The 24042-nt window shown below is 54.6% G+C and overlaps 1 protein-coding gene across 1 annotated transcript in view; it reads right to left on the reverse strand.

Annotated features, from left to right (window-relative positions):
• The window catches only part of GABRB3 (gamma-aminobutyric acid type A receptor subunit beta3), a 34202-nt gene extending 19436 nt beyond the window's left edge, over positions 1-14766 (reverse strand). The window contains exons 1-3 of the mRNA XM_070400474.1: positions 14654-14766; positions 14451-14542; positions 14144-14211 (exon numbers count right to left, since the gene is read on the reverse strand). Coding sequence (XP_070256575.1) covers positions 14144-14211; positions 14451-14542; positions 14654-14733 — 240 coding nt within the window. The 5' untranslated portion in view covers positions 14734-14766. The remainder of the gene's footprint in view (positions 1-14143; positions 14212-14450; positions 14543-14653) is intronic.
• Between the last annotated feature and the right edge of the window lie 9276 nt (positions 14767-24042).

Raw genomic sequence — 24042 nt, forward strand, 5'->3', positions numbered from 1 at the left:
ACGTGGGTCAGCGCCGCCACCGCCGCCCCACCGCCATGCGTTTTAAAGCATTTTCCCGTTTCCAAGAAGATGTGCTATTTTTAGGCAGCGAGCCCATTCATTTCTGAGATCAGGTCTATTTCTGGCTCCCACCCAGAAATGGTGAGGTTCTTGCTCTTCCACAAATCACAACGGGAACAATGCTACACATCCTGTAAGTGAAAAATGTTGGCTTGATCGTGGGGTTGTGTGTGTGGTTTTTTTGTTGTTTTTTTTCCCTTTTCCTGAACTGTTATTCCTTTCAGCGGGAATATGGGGATGGGTATCTGTGATGGGATCACAGAAGGCTGCCCTGTCGCTGGGGACACGGCCATCACAGCCCAGGTTCCCAGAAGGGAACCAAGACGCGGTTCCCACGCCCTCCATCGAGCCTCGGGCCCGAGGAGAGAGAGGTCCGGCGCTGGCCTCAGAGAGGAGGTAGATTATAGTTTCCTCCTGCTTTGGAGGAGCCTTTTCACGGTGCACGGGGCCCCACAGATTGGGTAGCTGAGCAGGAAGACGGTCCTGGGACCCGGGAGACCCGTGTCCCCTCCCGAGGCATCCCCACGAAGACGGTGGCCGACATCCCAGACAGTCACTGTTCTCCACACGCGACCCCTCTTCCCGGCTGCTCCCTCAGCTCTTCCTTTTCCTCTTAAGACTAGGGAACCCTGGGGCTGCTCATTCAATTTCCTTTTTTAAAAAAAAAATATATATATATTTTTTATTGACTTCAAAGAATCATGGGTCACAGGTTGAGACTCAACCGCTGAGCAGCCAGCTGGGCCGACCCATTCATTTTAAAATGCGTTTCCAGGAGTCGGGGTGGAGCTGTGGCCCAGCCAGGCCGCCGAGCACAGCCCTGGCGGGGCGTCCACGCGGTGCCTCACGGAGCAGGCGGCCTCTGCTCAGCCAGGCGCTGGTTAGACGTCGCCCACCCGTCCACTGTGCACGGCCGTGAGCGCGAGGAGCGGCAGGTGCTGAGACGCGGGGCTGCCCCCGGCGAGGCGCCTCCCTGGGAGAGACGCTGACGTCTTCCAGGGGGAGCACAGCACTGCGCAGGGCCCTTCCTCGGAACCAGGCCGCGAGGACCCGGCCGCGGAGCCCGGGGGGCGCAGCTCATGGTGCCTTTCTCCCGTCACCCCAGGGTGCGAAGGCTTCCACAGGCGCAGGGGTGCCGTAGCCAACGCCGTCGAGGCATTCGCTGCTGTGCTCATCAGAACCGGAGTGTGTCGTTGACCACGGGCAGCGGGATGGACAGCTGGTGACTCCCTTGCTTGACGTGCACCTTTGGCCCGGAAGCGGCTGGCACCTGAGGTGTATGGGGCGTGATGTCGCCGGCCACGCTCGGCCGGCGAGTCCAACCCCGTCCCCTGAGAGGCAGTCGGCAGGGACTGTGAATCGAATGAAATAACCGAGGAGAAGGTGTGGAGTGAGAACCTCCTGATCCCTGAGAAGGGGGCAGAGGAAGTCATTCAACTGAGAAGTGTCAGGCCCTCCCCGCATGCCCCAGTGGTCGGGTGTCGCCCTAGGAACCAGGAGGTCACGGCTCGATTCCCAGTCAGGGCACAGGCCCGGGTTGCGGGCTCGATCCCCAGTGGGGGGCGGGCAGGAGGCAGCCGATCCATGATTCTCCCTCATCGTGGATGTTTCTATCTCCCTCAATAAATCAATAAAAAATATATTTTTTAAAATAGGAAGGTAGAGATGATAGATAGATGATAGATGGCTGGACGGGTAGGATGAATAGGTGAGTGAGGTAGAGAGAGACTGACTACACTAAAAAGGGAACTCCTGGAGCACCGCTCTCTCTCCGGGCGGCACTGTGGGTTTTTGATGTTTCATAATTCCCAAATTTTCTACAAAGGGGATCTTTTATTCGCAGATACAACCGTCCGACTCTCTGTTTAGAGATAATTGGGCACAAAAGCAACACAAAGTGCTGAGCCGTTTGGAGGCTCCGCCGAGACCGAAGCTGTACGTGCCTCCGAGGCGGAGCCAGTCAGCAGGTTTCCAGGGTTTGCTTGCTTTCTTTTCCCCCCCAGCTAACAGCGATGAACTTGGAATATTAACGATGGATTCCTCATCTCTGCCACTGCCCCAGGCTGGCACCCTTGTCACGCCAGCTCTCCGGCAAGGACACGGAGGCCAGGGCTCATGAACTTGCTTAGACTCAAGCGGCTCAAAGGTGGAGCCTGGCCGGTCCCGGCCTCGCGCCCTTAGGGTCTGGACAGGAAGCCGGCGCAGGGGCCGCACCGGGGAGCCGGGAGCGCAGGCCTGAGGACCAGCGGGTCCCGGGGAGGACGGGGCACGCAGGCAGGGAGACTGGAACCCCCGCTCCACCCCGTTCAGGACGAGTTTGAGGCCTGGGCAGTAGCTCAGTCAGTTAGAATGTGGTCCCCACACGCCAAGCCTGTGGGTTCGACCCCCCGTCGGGGCACAGAGAGAATCGGCCAACGATGCATCAGCAAGTGGAACAACAGCCTGGTGTTCCTCTCGCCCCCTCGCCCCCTCTCCTCCGCCCCCTCCCCCCCTGCCCCTCTGTCTCTAAAAATCAACTTTTAAAATGACTGGCTCGGAGCAGGTCATGTGTGCCGGGCACAGTGGACTGTTCCTGTGGCTCAGAATGAAGTCTATGAAATGACCTGTATTTCAGGTAGAGGGAGTAGATTCATGTGCAGTTTTCTTCAACGACCACCCTGATGACAGGGTTCCCTAAAAAACCACCCCTCTGTTCACAGGCCCAGGTCACGTCCTGTTCCTTCTAAGACACACTCGGGGGTGTAGGGTGAGCGGAGTCTCCCATCCGTCACGTTTCCGTACGAGGCTGCAGTCCCTGTCCTCACACCCGATGGGCGCCTCCATCCGAGGGTGCCAGGCTGTCGCTCCTCCCCCCGGGGCCTGGGGTCACTCCTCCGTCCATCGGAGCAGAGTTAGCCTGGGCCCTCGGGGCGTGGCCTCTGGCCCTGTCTCCGGGAAGCGAGGGAAGAGACGGCCTGGGAGGAGCCCGGCTTATCAGGGATGCCTTCCCTGCCGCAGGCCTCCCCGGCAATCCACCTGACGTCTTCATTTCTACTCGGTTGGCTTGATCCCTGTCTCAGTGGGTTCCGAGAGGGAAAGAGGGGGTGTGTTTTATTGACCTCTTAATCCCACAGTAATATCTGAACCACCGACTCAGCCAAACACGTCTTACATCATTGCCCAGCGCGCGCGCGTGTATGTGTGTGTGTGTGCATGTGTGTGCGTGTATGTGTGTGTGTGTGTGTGTGCGTGTGTGTGCGAGTGCGTGTGTCTTTTATCCTCCTGGTTCCGTTCTCTTCCCCGTGTCTTCTCTTCCCTAAAATATTTCCCCCCTTATGGCCCAAAGTGATATTTAACAAGTCAATTTGGGGAAGAAAGCCGGTTTGGCAAATGCAAATGGACTCAATACATAACCCTAAAGAGCGCGCGGGGACTCGCTCAGAGACGACAGCGCTGGGCCTGGAGCACAAGCCGCGTCCTCCCTGGGACTGGGAGCCCGAGACACCTACATCGATTTGGTTTTGGTTCGTTTCTTGTTGTGTTTTTAAGATTTTTAGTTGACGTTTAGAGAGAGAGGAAAGGAGAGGGAGAGGGAGAGAGAGAGAGAAACATCCATCAGCTGCCTCCTGCACCCCCCCTACTGGGGATCGAGCCTGCAACCCCAACATGTGCCCTGACCGGGAATCGAACCCGAGACCCTTCTGTCTGGCGGCCGCCGCTCTAACCACTGAGCCCACAGGCCAGGACTGAACACCAAGTGTTGAGAGGACAACTGAGAACAGAGAGACGGAACCGTCACCCGCCTCAGGGGAGATAAAACACATCCCCAGAAAAGCAACCTGCGAAAAACGACAAAGCCACCTAGCAGGCAGGTCTCAGACACAGAGCGCCGGTTAAATATAGCGCCGCGCCGAGGGCGTGCGGGCGAGAGGGCAGGGCAGTGAGCGGAAGACCAGCTCTGGGCAAGGATGGAGGGGGAGGCCCGGGGGGGACGGGCTGGGGGAGAGGGTCGCTCTGCAGGTCCATTAAGTCATTTTTTAAAATATATATATTTTTTATTTCAGAGAAGAAGGGAGAGGGAGAGAGAGAGACATCAATGATGAGAAACAGCAAGCAGATGCCTCCTGCACGCCTCCTACTGGGATTTGAGGCCGCAACCCAGGTATGTGCCCTGATTGGGAATCAAACCAGTGACCTCTGGGTGCGCAGGGCAGTGCTCAACCCACTGAGCCACACCGGCCACGTCAGAGGTTATGTTCTCAGCCCGGCCCGGCCGGCGTGGCTCAGTGGCTGACCGTCCACCTATGAACCAGGAGATCACAGTTCAATTCCCCGTTGGGGCACATGCCCAGGTTGCGGCTCCATGCCCAGTGGGGGTGTGCAGCAGGCAGCCAGTCCGTAATTCTCTCTCATCATGGATGGTTCTCTCTCTCTCTCTCCCTCTCCCTTCCTCTCTAAAATCAATACAAATGTATTAAAACAAACAAAACAATAGCGACGCAGAGACCTGAGGACCTGGCTTCCCAGCCTCCATCCTGTTGGCTAGCTTTGCATGGCCCCCGACTGACTTAGCTCTGAGCCCAGGGGCCCCAATTCTTCTAACTCCTAACTTCTGTGGAGGGTTCCTGTGTAGGTGGGAAAGGAGCTTAGATGAGGTCCCATGTGGAAGAGGCACTGCTTGGGGCCGGCACAGACTGGGACTCATTTAAAAAAAAAAAAAAAAGATTCTCTCCCTGGGACGAGGGAGGGCTGGGAGCCCAGGCCTGGGGTGGGCCACCTGAGACTCTCAGAAGCGCTCCTTGAACCCCAGCTCCCGGCTCAGGTGTTCCCACCTCGACCCAGTCCTCCCAGAGCACCTCGGGCCCAGGTGAAATCTGCCAGTCGGGCTCTTGTTTTCTGCTGGTCTCAGCTGACTCGTGAGGAGCCCTGAGCAATCAGGCTGATGGGGCCCAGGCAGGGGCCCTGTGGGCGTTGGGAGGTGGGCTCTCTCGCTCATGGCTGGAGGGTAGCTTCCCGGGTCCCGCCCGCCGGGCCCCCACGGCCCCCCAGGCCTCGAGTCGGAAGCACACGCGTCCCCAGGTGGCTCAGCACCTCTGGTGAGTACCTCTCGGGGGGGTGGGAGGTGAATGAAGTGCTCGCTCACGTTTGAAATGTTGGCGTCCCCCACCCCCAACCCCCCACCGCCAGGATCTGGTGGGAATCCCAGGCCTGAGGCCTCGGTTTGACTCCATGATGAGATGGAAGTGCGTTGGACGCGTTCTGACAGGAGAAAGCAGATGGCATCTTTGGAGTATCGGCACGCCTCGATTTGTTGAATGTATCGTTTCCAGGTTGCAATGTTTAGGCTTTATCTTAATCCCCAGCTTTTCCTCCAACTTCTAGTTCAACGTGAGCAACCTCGCTTCCTTTTGATGGAACTGGAACGTTCTCCGGGACGGGGTGCTCAGCCGTGTGTATGTGTGTGCAGAAGGTTTAAGTGAAATAGTGTAAACATTCATGAACCAGAATCCTCACTGTGACTAAGCGGGGGAAAGTGGTTGAAGTAAAATCTGATATCTTTTGGAGGGCGAATAGGAGGAGATTGGACAGTTGCCGGTTTTATTTTAAATAAGTTTTTATTGATCTGAGACAGAGAGGAAGGGAGAGGGAGAGAGACAGAGACAGAGCAACATCAACCGGATAAATAAGTGGAACAACAAGTCGATGCTTCTCTCTCTTATCCTTCCTCTGTCTTTAAAATCAATCAATGAATTTGTAAAAACTGGCTTCCCACCTTCACTCCTCATAGGGTATCGGGGTTGAAGGGAAAACATTTTAAGGCCATTGAGTCCTTTGAACTTGAGATGAACGTTCAGCCCTCCCACCCAATAGCATTTCAAGGCTGGCAGCGTCTTTACCCATCACCTCGGCAACACTATTGCTTTTTATCGACGGGGAAACCGAGGCCCAAGGCGAAGTTATCTGTTCAGGAGTAGGACGCTCACTGGGAAGCCGTCCTAGGACTCCGGGTTTCCAACTGTCCGTTTATTCCCAAAGGGCTTGGATACCTGCCCCTGGGGGTTGGCCGGAGCCTCACCTACCCTGGGCTTCTCCGCTCCACTGCTGTATCATTAGTCTCCCAGGAGAGTGACTTCATTTTCATAACAACACGAAAGCTCTCCACCTTTGACATATCATTCAAAAGGTCCTCTGCTTCCCCGGAGAACACTGGGTTCTCTGGCCAAGATGAACCCGTGGATAAGGGGGCGGGTCACGGAGTCCCACAGTGAGAAAACTCAGGCCCGGCCGGCGTGGCTCAGGGGTTGAGTGGTGACCTAGGAACCAGGAGGTCACGATCCGATTCCCAGGCAGGACACAGGCCCGGGTTGCGGGTTCGATCCCCAGTAGGGGGTGTGCAGGAGGCAGCCGATCCACGATTCTCTCTCCTCATGGATGTTTCTCTCTCTCTCTCCCCCTCTCCCTGCCTCTCTGAAATAAGTAACGTCGTCCGTGTGCGTGAGACCGAGTCTCCCACCAACACACCCAGCCAAGCTCCAGGAGACCTCGCACACAGGCGAGGCTTTCTGAATGAGGCGTATAAATAGCACGGTCCCCGCCCTCTTCTCCACGCGAGTTAGGCCGATCAGGGCCTCGCCGCTCAGTAATTGCATTTACTACTAAGATCAAGCGTGAAAATTCTCAGATATCTCACTTAGGAAATTAGATAGGCTGAAGGGATGTTTGAACTACTTTTGTAACACGCGTTTCTTTTCTTTTCTTTTCTTTTTTAACACACATTTGTTTTCATCGTATAATGTTTTTAAAATTTAAACTTTGCTTAGTGTTCATCCTCACCCGTGGATATTTTTTCCCTATTGATTTTTAGAGAGAGTGGCAGGGAGGGGGAGAGACAGAGAGAGAGAGAGAGAGAAACATGGGTGTGAGAGAGACACATCAATTACACGCGCCCCAACCACGGCCCGGGATCCAGCCTGCAACCCAGGTACATGCCCTTGACTGGACTTGAACCCACGACCTTTCAGTCCGCAGGCCGATGCTCTAACTACTGAGCCAAACTGGCTAGGGCTAACCTATGCCTCTTTATAGAAATAAACACAGTTATCAGCTACATTGGAAATTATATTCAACAGAAACAAGCACTTTCCTTAAATCTGTTTAACTAGTATCAGGCTCATGACACTGACATCTTCGATCCCCCAGTTTTATTAGCCAAAAAATTCATTTATTACATATGCTATCTAAATTTGGACATAGCGTCGTTATACGTAGATGCATGCATCTTCAGAATTCTTACATTTTTATTTTGAAATCAGGATAGATTTACAGAAAATTGTTTTTAAAAAATAGCCCAGTGTGGCTCAGTGGTTGAGCGTCAACCCATGGACCAGGAGGTGGGGGTTTGAGTCCCAGTCAGGGCACGTGCCTGGGTTGCAAGCTCCATCCCCCAGATCATTGATGTTTCTCTCCCTCCCTCTCCCTTCCTCTCTGAAGTCAATTTTTTTTTTTTTTTTAAAAGAAGAGGTCAGCACCCTCATCGCCTCCATCACCAGGCTGGTCATCAGCTTTGATGACCACAGAGGACACGATGCCAGCAGCATTTCAACAGCCAAAATGGCAGCAAACCGCTGGTGCTCATGTCCCCGAGCGACATCTCGCCGCGCACTACACAATAACCTGAGAGATTCCAAACGGTCAGCAGGCTGCACAATGCAGCGGCAGCGCCCGTGACTCGATGCAAAACGCGCGAGAGAAAGAAGGGCTCAGCTCCCAGAGGAAGGAAGCAGAGGTACCATGGGCACCAGATGGTGCAAAACCAAATGCCGAATCCACAGCGCTTTCCTTGGGAAGAATCGGGAAGGTTTTACATGTCAACAAGCAGATTGGCACCAGACCAAATACTTCACTTCCACGTGCAACACACCACACGCTCCCTGAGCCCAGCACACGGGGTCGTTCACAACGGGACAGAGCGTGTGACCTCCGCCTGTTAAGAGATGGAGCCGGGCCTGGCTGGTGGGGCTCCGTGGTTGACCTTTGAACCAGGAGGTCCGGGTTCGATTCCCGGTCAGGGCACATGCCCGGGTTGGGGGCTCGATCCCCAGTCGGGAGCGGATCTGTGATTCTCTATCATCATTGATGTTTCTCTCTCTGTCTCCCTTCCTCTCTGAAATACATATATACATATATATGTTATATATATGTAAATATATTTATTTAAAAAAAGATGGAGCCACAAAAAGCTTTACAACCTCCCTGAGGGGAGATACAGAAGGGCATTCTCTTTGCACGCTCCCTAAGGCTCCTTGTAATATTAAATACAAACCTCCCTCCTAACGGTGCATCTTATGTAAGGTATTATGCTCATCCATCTTGGAGGTCCATCCTAGACTTCCTTATCCTCGGCCCCATCTCGATGCATGATCCTAACTTATGCACGAAACGAACGCACCGCCCGTGAGAACAATGTGCTTAACCGGCCCCACCTTCCCCTCGCGAGTGGCGGCCACCTGGCACCCACGGCCAGCACACTCCCCGCCCTCCCGGGCCTTACACGGCCCTACCTTTCCCGGCCCTAACTGGGTCAGAGAAACACTTTTTTCCTTTCTGCTGAGTCATCCCCCGGCGCGCTTAGTAATAATAAGAGTATTCGCACATTCCCAGCCCTTAACACGCTAACGAGGATTCATAATGCAAGCTCTGAGGGGGGCCCTCCCTGCCTCCCGGGAAGAAACCCGTGGAGGGTGGCTTTCTCACACGTGTCGGTGTGGCCCTGGGTGTGTGGGTGTGTGTGTGTGTGTGTGTGTCCCCATCTTCCTCGCGGTTTCCTCTGTAGACAGATCTCTTTGGAACCGATTCTGTGGGCATGCCACAGGCATCTGGGAGGCCGGGGATGGAAATACCGAGTGAGTGTAAGCGGCTTGCCTGGGGCTAAATGTTCCCATAGATTTGGGAAGAGAACCTGAAACTGGCAATGCCATCAGGCAGCTTTCTGGAACACTCCCCGGCCGCCAGGTGGCTCGGTGGATGAGCATCGGCCTGGGAACCAGGGGGTCATGGTTCGATTCCCGGTCAGGGCACATGCCCGGGTTGCGGGCGATCTCGATCCCCTGTAGGGGAGGTACAGGAGGCAGCCGGTCCATGTTTCGCTCTCACATCAATGTTTCTCTCTCTCTATCCCTCTCCCTTCCTCCCTCTCTCTCTCAAATCAATTTTTAAAAGGTGGGGAAAAGGAAAATTTGAAAGATGGGGAACAACAAAAATGCAGACTCTCTCCATTACCCGTGAAACAAGTTACAATGTGCAAGAATGTTAAATGTTCAAGTACTGGACTCCATCCTTCGATGATTTCTACAAAACACCACCATGTGTGATGATTCCTGCGTGGAGACGCAGAATGTGTCTGTCTGTCTGTTTGCAGCCGGGGGCGCTCTCTGGGGGCGCTCTCTGGGGGCGCTCTCTGGGGGCACTGGCAGCAGATCAAGATTTTGCTTTGCAATCATTTAAAAAGGGACAGTGTTACTGTTAGCAACATCCATGATTATTTTTTATTAGCCACCCCTCCAACTCTCATGCACAAGCACATATGTGTCCCACCTTGAGATACACACGTTTTACACACACCTATTTTATACAGTAGTGAATGTTTACGTATATCACTAAACTAGAGGCCCAGTGCACAAAATTCATGCACTGGCAGGGTTCCTAGCGGCTGCGGGGCCAGGGCCTCCCTCCCTTCCCCCGGCCAGCCCCATCCCCTGGTCGAACTCCCGGTCCAGAGGACAATTTGCATACTAGCCTTTTATTATACAGGATATACGTTTGGAAAAATATATCTAATGAAACCCTGAGAAGGGTTTCCCACCTAATGAGAATGTCAAGGAAGGCCCTGCCATGGTCATTGTGACCCTCAATGTCCTTGTAAACGTCTCTCTTCTACCTCATTGCCCTCACTCCTCTAAGTTTACATTGTGGCCAAAATATTCATCTTAAACCACAGCTCACATCATGTCAATCATGTATTTTAAAGACACACACACACACACACACACACATTTACCGGCTCCTTATTTCTTGAAGATTCGCATCTGCGACCCTTGGCGCGGCAGAAAGGGGCCTAGGAGAACAGGGGTTGGTCCTGCCCTTTAATCTCATCTTCCCAATCGCCTCCACCACCTCCTATCCAACCATCCCTGCCTTTGCCATCTTCTTCCCTAACGCGAACATCTGCCTCCAGCCACACCAGGCACACTTCTATTGCCCCACTCCCCCAACTGAAATATAATTTTTAAATGTATGTTTATTGATTTCAGAGAGGAAGGGAGAAGGAAGAGAGAGATAGAAACATCAGTGATGACAAGGGCTGCCTCCTGCACGCCCCAGCACTGGGGATCCAGCCTGCAACCCGGGCGTATGCCCCGACCGGAAATCGAACCTTCACTTCCTGGTTCATAGGTCGAGGCTCACCCACTGAACCACGAGGCCGGGCTGGTCCTTTCTTTTGCTCCTGCTTTTTGTGACAACCACCTGGCATCTCTCCTCTGACGGCTACAACACCCTGAATGCAAGGCCATGTCTTACTGAGTCTCATAACCTAAGGACATTCAGTTGTCTGGGACAGGACAGGTGGTGAAGGGAGCGCCACCATAGAATGTATACTGTTTTTATACAAGATGACTGACTGATGGTCCTAATCTCATACTCACATATTCTCTGTTCTTTCCCTACGAAAACAGACGAAAAAGGAGAGGTACGCACCATCCCGAAAGGCCGGCGCCATCGCGAGAGGCTGGAACCATTGCTAGATGCAAGCAGTGTAGCGAGAGGCAGCCAGTATCGCGAGAGGTAGGTACCATCGCTGGGGGTGGGCCGTATCGCGAGAGTCTGGCATCATCGCGAGAGAGCAGCCAGTATCGCGAGAGGCAGCCACCATGGCGAGACAGGCCCCATGGTGGGAGAGAGAGGATCTCAGCAGGTGGGACCCCAACATGAGTCTCCCTAAAACCTGCAGGACCTGGAGGCAGAGGCATCTAATGCCACTAGTAGTCGCCTAGGAGACGCCTGCCCAGCCCTCCCCGGTAGATGGGCGCCCACTACCCGCTGGTGCCCCCCATGCGCCCAGCACAGTCCGGGGAGAAGCAGCCCTGTGATTAGAAGGGTCTTCATTCTACTAAGATAAAAATATGCCCACATGAAAAGATAAAATCAACAAAAACATTAAAAAAAACACAACCAATAAAATATAAGAAAAATATCCTCATAGGTCCACGATCACAGCCATGCTCAGAAGCAAATACGTGAACGAAAATCCAATTTTTCCAGCGGATCATGGGAGCCGGTTCCCATGAGTGACCTTTGATCTCCAATGAGTGACCTTCGGTCTCCAACCCCAACCATCCCCAATTGTGGTTTATACTGCATTTATGGCTAGAGACGCCACAGAAGTTACCATCGTGAGCACACGCGTGCACACACACAAGCACGCATGCAGTAGTGGGCCTGCACGGGTCCTGCGTAACCATGAGCGTTGGGGCCTGCCCTCCAGTGAAAGGGCATTCAATGTCATGGCGTGTGTCTGCAATGGGCCTTTCTGCGACAGGGCCCAGAGAAAATGGAGGCACCTCAACTTGTAAGCCATGAACGAGGCAGGTACCCACGTGAGGCCACGCCATTATGCAACTCGAGCTTAAAAATTACGTGCAAAGAGCAAAAAACATGGATCTCCCATTTGACCCAGTGACCCCACTTCCAGGACTATATCCCAAGGAACCAGAAACACCAATCGGAAAGGACATAGGCACCCCTATGTTCACAGCAGCACCATTCACCATAGCTACGATCTGGGAACAGCCTCAGTGCCCATCAGCAGACGAGTGGATTAGAGAACCATGGTCCATCTACACAATGGAATACTACGCTGCCGTAAAAAAGAAGGAGTTCTTGCCATTGGCAACAGCATGGATGGACCTGGAGAGCATTGTGCTGAGCGAAATAAGATAAATACTACCTGATTTCACTCATTTGTGGAATATAATGAACAACATAAACTGATGAACAAAAGCAGATCCAGAGACAGAGAAGCATCGATCAGACCATCAAACCTCAGAGGGAAGGTAGGGGAGGGCGGGGGTAAGGGGGAGAGATCAACCAAAGGACTTGTATGCGTGTATATCAGCCTGACCAATGGACACAGACACCCGGGGGGTGAGGGCATGAGTTGGGGGGATGGGGTAATGTGGAGATAGGGACACATATGTAATAACTTAATCAATAAAGAATTTTTTTAAAAAATAAGTGCAAAGAGAACAGTCCATGGTCCGGACCGACACAATAGTGTGCAGGCTTCTTACAGCACCACATCAATGCGTCTTCTCCCTTTCGGCATCCGACAGAATGACCTTTGGCACAATGATCCACTAAATATTCAATTAACGTCCATAAAAAAATGGTCTTCTCTGGAGACTGTGAAGTCCCCAATTAAGAAAACCACAGGTGACAGAGTAGATCCTAAGTATATAACTTGTGTGGGTTTTTTTTTCTCCCCCCTCTCTCTAGACCATAAACTATAGCTTTTGGACAGAATTATTTTTTCTACAAAATCACTCCCTCCCCCCCCAAAATGTAAACTATACATGATGTTAATTGTTAATGTAATGCATGTCAAGTCATATTCCTTCTATGTCTCTTTCTAGCACTTTTACTGGTATAATGCCTTTTGTAGAAACGGCTGAGGGGAGTGAAAGGTAATTTTTTTTTTAAACCACACATTATCATAATTTAAAATATTGATGCTCAGCATGAAAATTTGACCAAAAAAAAAAAAAAAAACCCACACAGTTTTCCGGGGCCAAAGATTCCTTCCTACGAAACCCACCGCGGCCTCCCCGCGTAAGCATGTGCCGCGATGCACTCGGAAATCACAGTGTCCGTGTGTCTCTCCAAGTGTCTGCATGTCTGTGATTTATTGCAAAGTTTCTCGAAACACTGTCCACAAGGTACCTGCCGCACCACAACCAGGAGGCACCCGCGTTCCTCCTCCCCCCCACCCCCGCTGGACCGGGACCCCCGGCGCGTGATCGCCTGGGAGCCTGCATTTGGGAACACGTCTGCGCACGTGACTGGCGCGCACACCGAGCCCGGAGCCCGTCGCGTCCACCCGTGACCCACGCCGTCAGCTCGGGATGTGGCCGGACGGAAAGTTGCCAAGTGATCGCTTCCCCAGGAGCCCCGTTTGCAAAGGCTCCTTCCTCCCCAAGTGTCCACCCAACAGGAAACGCTGCCCTGGGCGCACGGCACTGCAGGGCCACGCGCCAGTCACGGGGGTTCTGGTGCGCCGTGGTGACGCCCGGTGGTTCCGGGCCGGAGCCTGAACGCCCACCTCCCACTGTCGCACCTTGGGACGGGGACCCCCGCCTCCCACGGGCCGGGGTGGGGAGCCCTCCCCAGCTGCGTGAACAGCCCTTCCCGTGACAGGCTCGGAGCGGGGCCTCCCTGCTCAGAGCAGCCCGGCCCCTTTCAGCACCTCTGACAGCGCCCGGCCCCGCTGGGTGCACGCGGTTTCCCCGCCCGTGAGCCGGCCCTGCTGCCAGGCCACCGGCACCGGGGAAACTGAGGCAGCCCGCGCCCACAGGCCGTCGCCCGGGCCCTCGCCAGCTGCCCGCATCGCTTCCCAAACAGACACCGCAGGAGCCCGAAATGCCGGGCATCCGAGCCGCCCCCACGGCTCCCGCCCGCCTCCCGGCTCCCCGGCGCCTGTTGCTAAGGAGGCGGCCTGGGAACCGGGAACCCAGCGCGGGAGGAGCCGGCAGCCCCAGCGGCGGGGCCCGCCGAGCGCTAGGCCGGCCGGGGACCCGTTCCTGCCGCGGGGAGGCCAGGCGGCACCCTCCGCGCGCGGCTGCGATGCCCACGACGCCCCCCTCGCGCGCCCGGGCGGGTGGAGGCCGCTGCACGCGCAGGAGGCCGGCGCCTCGGAGCCAGAGCCGGAGCCGGAGCCGGAGCCGGGCGGCTGGGCCCTGGCAGAGGAGGCCTCAGGCCCGGTCCTGTGGGCGCCGTGGGCCCGGCGGCGGCGGCGCAGGGTCTCGGGCAGCCCCCGGGGGGCGGCACTCACCATGTTGACTTCGGACACCATGTCGATGCTGGCGATGTCGATGTTCATCCCCACGCAGACCGGCGCCCCTGCGGGAAGCGCACGACACGGGATCAGCCGGGCTCGGGCCTGGGAGTGCGGGGGGCTCCGGGGAGACGGGAGGGGGGCTCCCCGAGGAGGGGGCGCAGGAGCAGGGTCCCCCACCCCACCCCCACCGCTCGCCGCAGCTCGGAGGAGGCGGACCCCGCCTCCCTGGTCCACCCAGGCCGCCGCCGGTGCCTCGGGGCGAGCTTCCCCGCAGCGGGCCGGCCGCGCACACGCCGCTTACCCCCGAAGTCGGGTCTCAGGCGGATGTCGTAGCCTTTCAGCAGCTTGTCCACCGTCTCCTTCACGAAGGACATGTTCCCGGGGTCGTTCACGCTGCGGGGAGAGGGGAGAAGGGGGCCCGGGGAGCCGGGTCAGGCGGCGGCGCGCGCCAGCCAGCGCTCCGGGGCGCAGGGCCCCGCTCCCCGGCCGCCGGGCGGACCCTACCTCTGCGCGCAGCACACCACCGCCACCAGCACCGGGGCCGAGAAGAAGCCGAGGAGCCTTCTCCCCGCGAAGCCCCACATCCCTCCGCCGCGCCCCGGCACGGGGGAGGGGGCGCCCCGCCGCCGTCGCGACCCGCAGCCGGGGCTGCTCCTGCTGCTGCCGCCGCTGCCGCGCTGGCCCGGAGCGGAGGAGGGCGCAGGGGGAGGGGAGCACCGAGGGGAGGAGCGCGGAGCGAAGGGAGGCGGCCGCGGCGGCGGCAGGGCGGGCCGAGGCGGAGCCGGCTGCCCGGTGCGCTGCGCCCGGGTGGCCTAGGCCCTGGGAACCGGCCAAGGGAGGAGGCGCGCAGCGCCCTCGACCCGCCTCCCCCGCTCCCTCCCCGGGCGACCGGCTCACGGAGGCACCCCCCTTCCCCGCCCCGTTCAGCTGCGGCGCAGAGAGAGGCCCCTGGGTGCAGCCCCGGCGGTGCCTCGGCCCCCGGACCCGACCGCGCGCGCTGGGGCGGCTCCGGAACCAGCCGACGGCGCCCTGGGGGGGCCCTGCCTTACCTGAGGGGCTCGGAGCCGCGCGTCCCCAGGGTCCAGCAGAGCCAGAGGGGCAGCAGGAGGGCCAGGAGCCCGGAGCACATGGCGCAGCGCTGCTCCGGCCTCGCCGGCGCGGGATCCGCTCGCCCCCACCGCCACCGCCACCGCCACCGCCACGGAGGATCCGGCGCGGGAGCGGGGATCCCCGCCCCTGCCCCCACCCACGGGCTTTCCCGCCCTCCCCGGCCCCCAGCCCCCAGCCCCCAGCAGGGCGGCCCCCTTCGTGATATATGTCCACTAAGACCATTTTATTTAAAAAAAAAAATCGGTTCCCCTCCCCCCGAACATTTCAGGGGATCCCTGCCCACCCCACCCCCACCCCGTGGTCTCAGGTTTGCGCTTATATGCGTGGCACACAGGGGCTGTCAGGAAGTTGGGGTCCTGTCAGCCTCGGGAGATTAACGTGCCTGGAGCTGTCCGTGGTGTTTCAGTCAAACAAGGGACCTTGTTTTCTTTTTCTTTTTTTAAAAATATGCTTTTTTAAAAAATTGATTTTTAGAGAGAGACACAAAAGGCAAGGGAGAGAGAGAGAGAAAGAGAGAGAGAAAAAAATCACCTCTCGCTGCCTCCTGCACACCCCACTGGGACGGAGCCCACAGCCCTGGATGCTGGGCCCACCCGCTGGGCCAGGGACCCCGTTTTCTCGGGAGGGGCCCCCATCCTTTGGTTCCCATTAGAAGCCCGCGGGCACCTTGGCCCACCAGCAGGCCCACGTCCACCACACCCACCTGACCGGTGTGCCTAAGGGTGTCTTCTCCCTCGGGACCCTGGGTTCTCGTCTTTCTTCCCGCCCTCCTCCCCAATATATTTTTACTGATTTCACAGAGGAAGGGAGAGGGAGAGGGAGAGAAACATCGATGATGAGAGAGAGTCATGGGCCAGCTGCCTCCCGCACACCCCGCACGAGGCATCTGGAGCCCACAACCCGGGCCTGTGCCCCGACCGGGAACCGAACCGTGACCTCCTGGTTCACGGGTTGCTGCTCAACTGCTGAGCCCTGTTGGGGCCTGGCAGGTCTATTTCTCTTTGGCGACTGATGCTCAGACACGTTTCCCTGGTGCCCCTGACTTCCCACAGCGAGGGAGGTGGTGGCACAGTCCGACGTGTGGTCAATCCAATGTCGCCCGCAGAGCAGGGTCCCTTCACGCTCAGCGGATGTCCCTGGGCCAGCCCAGGCCTCAGTGAACGGCAAACAATAGATAAGCGCCGCCTCCGTATTGACCTCTTTTCCTTATAAAGCTTGAGGTGTGTTGTGTGTGTGTGTGTGTTTCCCCAATTGTGCCGACTTTACAGAGGTAAATATCTAAATCCGGGCCCTTCTCCGCCAGCTGGCACGGCTCTACGCATTAATTTTAAATATCGTCGCCCTTTTTTTAAAAAAAAATCAGCGATTGTATTTTTGTAACAGGAAAATGTGACCGCAGAACCTGAGAGGGTGCGGTGTGAGGATAGTGAGAGATCAGTAGGGCTCTCTGAGGATTTTTTTTTTTTTTCTGGAAAAGTCTATTGGCACCTGCTTGGGATTCTGTGTCCTGTTGGTGCACAATGGAATGATCCGGAAAACGAGGTCTGTATGCATCACACCTTCCCATCCACACTCGTGTTGCTCGCTCTCCTACGTGTACACGTGCCTCTCGTAGGGAAACGCTCTGCAGGGGATCCCAGCCGTTCAAAGAAAACAACGCAAAACTGCATCACAAATGCTGCGATCATCCAGCCGCGCCACCTCACACCGAGGCTCCAGCCAGGCAGGCTCTCGGTCTTATTTATTTTATTTTTTAAAAATATTTTTTTTTTCTACTGATTTCAGAGAGGAAGGGAGAGGGAGAGAGAGAGACAGACACATCAGTGATGAGAGAGAATCATGGACCGGCTGCCTCCTGCACGCCCCCCACTGGGGATCGAGCCCACAACCCAGGCCTGTGCCCTGACCGGGAATCGAACCCTGACCTCCTGGCTGCAACACTCAACCCCTGAGCCACGCCGGCCGGCCTTCACGTTCTTTAAAAATCACAATCCGTTGGAGGTATAACACATGAGGGAAAACGTTAAATGTATAATTAGACGAGTCTCGACAAATGCATGAGCCACTATACATTTCTTCTCTCCCACAGTGCCCTCGCCCCTTGAACCTTCCTGCCTTTCTCAGTTCCACACAAGCACTGGCCTAGGTCCGGTCATTGTAGATCTGCTGCCTAGTCTGGCCCTGCACCTGAAGGGAGTTATGCGTTATGTATTAGTTTATGTCCGGCTTCCTTCCTTTAGTACAGGAGTGGGGAACGGCCAGCCCATGGACCGTATAAGGCCCCTGAAATCATTTGGTCTGGCCCTGCCAAGGCATTAGGGGTGAGCTAATTATTATTGTTATTTTTTTAATGTATTTTTTATTGTTGATAGTATTGCAGACACGGCCCCTTCAGGGGCGAGTTCCTTCAATGTTTGTCCAAATCGAGCAGGCGAATGTTTAAGTTGATCATTTCGTATGCCCCCCCCCCCCCGCCGCACCCCGAATGACGTTATGGTATTTAAATGGCCCCGCGGCAGGAAAAACGTCCCCCTCCCCTGCTGTCATGTCATGCGGCGGATCCCCAGGCACGCTGGAGCAGATGGCTGGCTGGCTTCCTGGGCTGCTGTGCGGGGGTCCACGGGTAACCCTCCCGAGATGGGTCTGGCCCTTCATCTGTTGCTGGACCTGTCTGCTGTTGGCCTGTCAGGAATTAAACCTCACGTACAGGTCTCTGGATGGACAGATGGTGTCATTTCTCTTGGGTGAAAAAAACAAAACCCACAAAAACAAAACAAAAGCTAGGAGTGGAACGGCTGAGTCACAGGGTAGGTGAATGTACAGCGTTATAGGCGACGGCCCACATAGTCTCGATTTCCAAAGCATGGAAGGATTTTTCATTTCCCCCTGAAACGCACGCGAATTGTAGCCGCTCCACAGCCTCTCCATCCGTCATAATGGATGGGTAACACCATCTCATTTTTCCTGATGACGTGTAAGGATATAAATCTATTTCATTTACGTATTAGCCGCTCGTATCTGTTTCTGTTTTTAAGCCCTCACCGGAGGATTATGTTTTTTCATTGATGAAAGGGGGGTGCGGGGGATAGAGAGAGAAACATCAACCCACTCGCCCTGACTGGGGATCGAACCTGCCACCTGGGTGTGTGCCTTGACCACCGGGAATCCGACCTGCAACCCTTCAGTGCCTGGGGCGATGCTCTCACCGCTGAGCCACACCGGCCAGGGCTCACAGCTTCTGTTCGGATACGTAAGACTCTGGTTGTTATTGTTAATCCTCACCGAGGATATTTTTTTCCATTTAGAGAGAGTGGAAAGGAGGGAGTGAGGGAGAGAGAGAGAGAGACAACCATGTTTGAGAGAAACATCAGTCCGTTGCCCCCTGCACACGCCCAGGGATCGAACCTGCCACCGAGGTCCGTGCCCTTGACCAGGAATTGAACCCAAGGCCCTAGGTGTGCAGGCCGGCGCTCTAACCACTGAGCCCCACAGGCCAGGGTGTCCTCCTGTGTTATTATGTATGGTTCCCAGCATTCATTTTTAAGTGACCAGTCTGCCATCGACGGCCAAATCCCGCTTGTTTAATGCTACAACCTGAGCACAGCCCGGTCCCACCCCCAAGCTCTCTCTCTCTCTCTCTCTCTCTGCCTTGTTTCTTATATTTTTACTTTCCCATGTTCCAGCTACCACAGCAGATTTTTTTTTGCTATAAATGCACCTTAAGGGATGTTTTTAAAAGGAAATAATTCTTCCATAGGTACCTATTTATTTGCTGTTCCTAGCTTTCCTTCTTTTTTTCAAGGTTCCATCTGACATCCTTCTCCTTTGGGCTAAAGGAACTTCCTAGGACATCCAGGCTCATGACAAATTCTTGTAGCTTTTCTCTTGTTCTTTTTAAATATGTTTTCATTGGTTTTAGAAAGAGCGGGGGAGAGGGAGAGAGATAGAAACATCAGCGAGAGAGTCACATTGACCTGCTGCCTCCTGCACGCCCCACACTGGGGAACGAGCCCACAGCCCTGGCAGGTGCCCCGACCGGGATTCAAACCGGTGACCTCTTGGTTCCTGGATCGACGCTCAACCACTGAGCCACACCGGCCGGGCACGGGGTTAGCCTTTTGCTAAAGTCTTTTCATGCAAGTGACTGTCCACTGGGCGCCCAGGTGGATGGCTCCTGCTCTGTCATTGATATCACAGGGCGCCCAAGACATCGAGTTGAGCCCAGAGATCTAAAAAAAAAAAACAAACTAAAAAAAAGGACCCACTCCCTTGGTCTTTCCTGCGCCTCCCCTCTGCTGCTTGTTGAACATCTCGCACGTGTTTCGGTTCAGCGCTGCTTCAGTAAGTCACCGGCCAGAGAACCCTCATCAGGGAAGGAACTTGCTTCTCAGGAACCGAACCTGAGACGGACGGTGACAGAAGCCCTGCCGTCGGTCACCTCTGGGGACAAGGGGAGGGGCAGCCTGAGTCTGAGGCCCCTCTGAGGTTCTGGTTCCCAGTTGGTTGGTGGGTTCACGATGCTATTTACTTGTAAGGATTTGTGCTTTCTCTTTAAGATGTATGCAAATTTGTAGACAGGCACATATAGATATAGATAGAGAGAGAGATAGAGATATAGCTAGAGATAGAGATAGAGATAGAGATAGAGATAGAGATGATATGGATATAGATATAGATATAGACATAGATATAGATATAGACATAGACATAGACATAGATATAGATATAGATATAGATATAGATATAGATATATATTAAAACGTTTCTCAAGGGGCACACTCTTCCATCATAGGATTCTGCTTCCGAGATGTTGTCCTGCCCTGGACACTTTGGCCCAGTGGACAGAGCGCCGGCCTGTGCACAGAAGGGTCCCTGGTTCAATCCCAGTGAAGGGCACGCACTCAGTTGCTGGCTCGATCCCCGTGCGGGAGGCAGCCAATTGATGTGTCTCCCTCACATTGATGTTTCCCTCTGTCTCTCCCCCTCCCTTCCACTCTCTCTAAAAATTAATGAAAAAATGTCCTCGGGTTAGGATTAACAAAAAAACAAACAAAACACGAACAAACAAAAAGTTTTTGTCCTAAGAAATTCCTTGGGTGAGTAAACAAAATTATATGCACACAATAGATAAGACGCTACAAGGTTTAAGGCTAACTCATGACGTCTACCGAAGCTACTGAACCACTGTAGTTCCAGTGACAGTTCTCAGCATCTGGAATATGTGGAAATAAGGGAGGGACAGAGCGAGGAGAGGAGAGAGGGAGGGAGGGCCTTGTGAGCCCTTCACCTGGCAAAGCTTTAAACATTGACAAGTACAGGGCCCAGACGAGGTCTGAGCTGCTGGTGCAGTTGAGGCACCGGAGGGGCGGCTGTGTCTAGAGAAGTTTTCCCTCTGACGTCAGCGTTGCCGCTGAATTTATAAAAATAAACATGATTTTTTTTTTTATCAGATAATTCGTTTCCATTAAATCTGCCTTCCAAAGATTTGCTGCAAAAATTTGTTCCCGGAACCCGTTTCTTTCCATAAGAATATCAGCTGGAGACCGTGCCTTTATACACATAAAATTATTAGATAGGAGTTTTTCCTCCAGGGGAAAAAAAAAAAAAGCCATCTAAGAAAAAAAAAAAGCAATCTAACAGCGTGATGATGAGAGTAAGTAATCTATATATATTTTTTCTAACTCTGCCGCTAAATAGCTGTGTGATCCGGGGCAAGCCTCATCTTCCTGGGCAATCTTCTCAAACGTGTAGCGTAATGATGTGAGGTTTGAAATTGCTCCGAGTGTGAAAACACTTTCTTTCCAACTTGGATGCACTTGGTTTTAGAATCAGACGTCCTATCAGAATTCGACGGACGATTTAATTTGAAATCAGAGGACGGATCGCAGGAGGTAAGTGAAGGCGGTGCTAGGTATTGTTGTTACTGAAATCACGGTTATCGGCTTGACGGAGATTTCAGCGGATGTGTCGGACACAGAGCAGATAGAGCAGCGGTTCTCAACCTTCCTGACGCCGCGACCCCTTCATACAGCTCCTCGTGCTGTGGGGACCCCCCCAACCATACAATTATCTTCGTGGCCGCTTCATCCCTGCAACGTTGCTACTGTGATGAATCGTCGTGGAAATATCTGATAGGCAGGATGGGATTTTCATTGTTACAAATGGAACATAATGAAAGCATCGCGACTCATCACAGAAACAATCTGTAATTATAGGTGTGTTTTCCGATGGTCTTAGGCGACCCCTGTGGTGAAAGGGTCGTTTGACCCCCAAAGGGGTGGCGACCCCCAGGTTGAGAACCGCGGGGATAGAGCCAGGTACGTCAGAAGCTCGTAGGACAGTGACGGTACCCTTCAGCCTTTGGTAGCCGCACTGAGGATGTCGCGGACTCACCTGGCTTCGTAAATGGTGCAAAGGGTGCTGTGTTCTTTGACTGCGTCCCTGGAAAATAAAATTAAAAGAAGGAAAAAAAAAAACATCAGCTTCCAGTCCGTGGCTGAAAGCTGAAATGTCTTCTGTAAGCGTGTTTTCATACCGTGTCTATCTGGCATGAGAATCCTCCACGGGTGTTTTTGTGAAATTCAAGAAATAATATATTTTTTAAATTTTTATTTATTGATTTTTGAGAGAGAGAGAGAGAGAGAGAGAGAGAGACACGGACGTGAGACACATCTATTGGCTGCCTCTCTCTCACACAACCAGACCAGGACCAGGAACTGAACCTGCGACCCTTCGTTGCAGGGGCCGGCGCTCTGACCATTGAGCCACCAGCCAGGGCCCCCTCTTGCTGTCTTGACCTTGAACTTGATCCTTCCCAGATGCAAAATTACGCACAGTTGCGGGAGCACGCGTCACTTTACAGGAGTGGGCCCTTGGCCTGGTGCATTCCCCCCCACATTCAACCTGTTGCCAAGCTCATGGGGACCCTATTTTTCATGACACAGGCATCTCCATCCCCCCCGCCACCCACCCACAAGGACACGGCCTCCCTCCCCTCCACGGCCCCCCACCGCGGATGGGGACAGGGTTGGGGGGCTCCAATGCCTGGCATCCCCAAGTTCAGCCGTTTCAAGCTCTGAGGCTGCAAAGGAAAATTCCCCTTGAGCCCGGTCCAACGGCACCGGGGGTTCTATGGGCCTGGGGTGCCCCCTGCTGCCTCCCAGGCTCTCTTCACCGCACTTGCTGGATGTCACTCGAGAAACTGAGCCAATGGGAGTTCAGCTGGCAGGCTGTCATCTCCCGGGGGGAACACTGACTTCCTATTGGCACACAAATCTCTGACACAGTCGTATATAAACTTCGACGGGGAGTTTCTGGGCAGCGAGGACACAGCTCCTGGCCTCACCAGCGCCCGGGTCCGCCAGACCTGGGACTCGGACGTCGCCAGAGACTGAAGCGGGGAGCCCGGACCCCGCTTCCTCCCGGGGGGAGAGGGTGAGTATGTAAGCCCTCCTGCTCACCGACCTCGTCACCCATTCCATTTCACTCAAGGTAATTTGCCATCCCCTGCATGAACATTCAACGGGTAGAAAAAAGCCATCGGAGAGCCCGGGCATTTCCACAGATAGCTCATCCGAGGGCTGTCCACCTGCTCTGACAGCTGGTTTTTCATGCGTTACTTGTCAGTCAGTGACGCCTCCCGCAGCGTCCGCAGTTAAAGTGTGAGCCCGTCACTCACGGGTCTGAGCGTGATGCCTGGATTCTCTGTGTTTCTGTGTCTTGGCAAAAAAAAAAAAAAAAAGTCCTAGATGAACTTATTGTGGGCAGTTGTGGAGCCTCGCGCTCACTGCGTATCTGAACTCTGCGTATTGTGAATGTCCCCGTGCTGCTTGATATGCCGAGGGCACCGCAGCCTCGCCGGGCTCGGGCGTGGAATTGTAGCGCCTAGAGGTGAAAGGAATAGCCAGGTGGATTGTGAGGTGCGTGATGTGGGTGCTGGCTGGTCTTCACCTCGGTTTTTAAATGGAATTCCTGAGGGTTACCTCGGTAAACAGAACTGTGGAGACTGGGGGGGGGGGGGTGCCGTGCCGTGATGCACCACCTGTGTGCCGTCTTGTGGGGGTTCTGATGGCTTCTGGTTGATTTTGGACTTAACTCTGATCCACCTCTTGAGGAAATTAGGAAAGGGAGAAACGCCTGTGTTCCGTGTATCCAGGTTGGAACTGGAAAGCCTTCGCAATGCGCGTCTCACCCACTTTCCATGTCAGCCCTGGGATATGTGTGTGTGTGTGTTTTTTCTAGAATCCGATAAGCCCCACGGTTCAGAGTTGTTGGATCCTGTGCCTAGAGGTGTATTCAGAATAGCACTGCTGTGGATTTGCAATGTTTGTATGTTGTGCCCTGTTCCTGAAAGTCCTGAAATGTGTTCCCAAGGTCTCACTGTTGGGGGGAAAAAAAATCTCAGGATATTTGGAATTTGCAAAAGCCCCAACAGGTTGCTGAGGTTTTATTATTATTATCTGAGAGAGAGAGAGAGAGAGAGAGAGAGGCTGATGGTCCCCCCCCCCCCCTCCCCCTGGTTATGCATTCACTGGCTGCCTCTTGTACGTGCCCTGACTGGAGATGTACGCCGCAGCCTTGACGTAGGGGGATGACGCTCTGCCCAACTGAGCTACCCGGCCATCTTGTTTATGCGGCTGGAAAAGGGCCCTGCTTCTGCCCAGAGACCCTGAGGTGTATGCTCACCCATGAGGAACTGCACCCCCGAGCCGAAAGCCCCCCGAGTGTGGCTGGGCCCCAGAGTGTGCCTGGGCCCCAGAGGGAGGGCTCCCCGAGCAGCTGAC

This window comes from Myotis yumanensis, unplaced genomic scaffold, assembly GCF_028538775.1.
Source record: "Myotis yumanensis isolate MYYU_CA2020_CCGP unplaced genomic scaffold, mMyoYum1.0.hap1 SCAF_20, whole genome shotgun sequence".
Lineage (NCBI taxonomy): Eukaryota > Metazoa > Chordata > Mammalia > Chiroptera > Vespertilionidae > Myotis > Myotis yumanensis.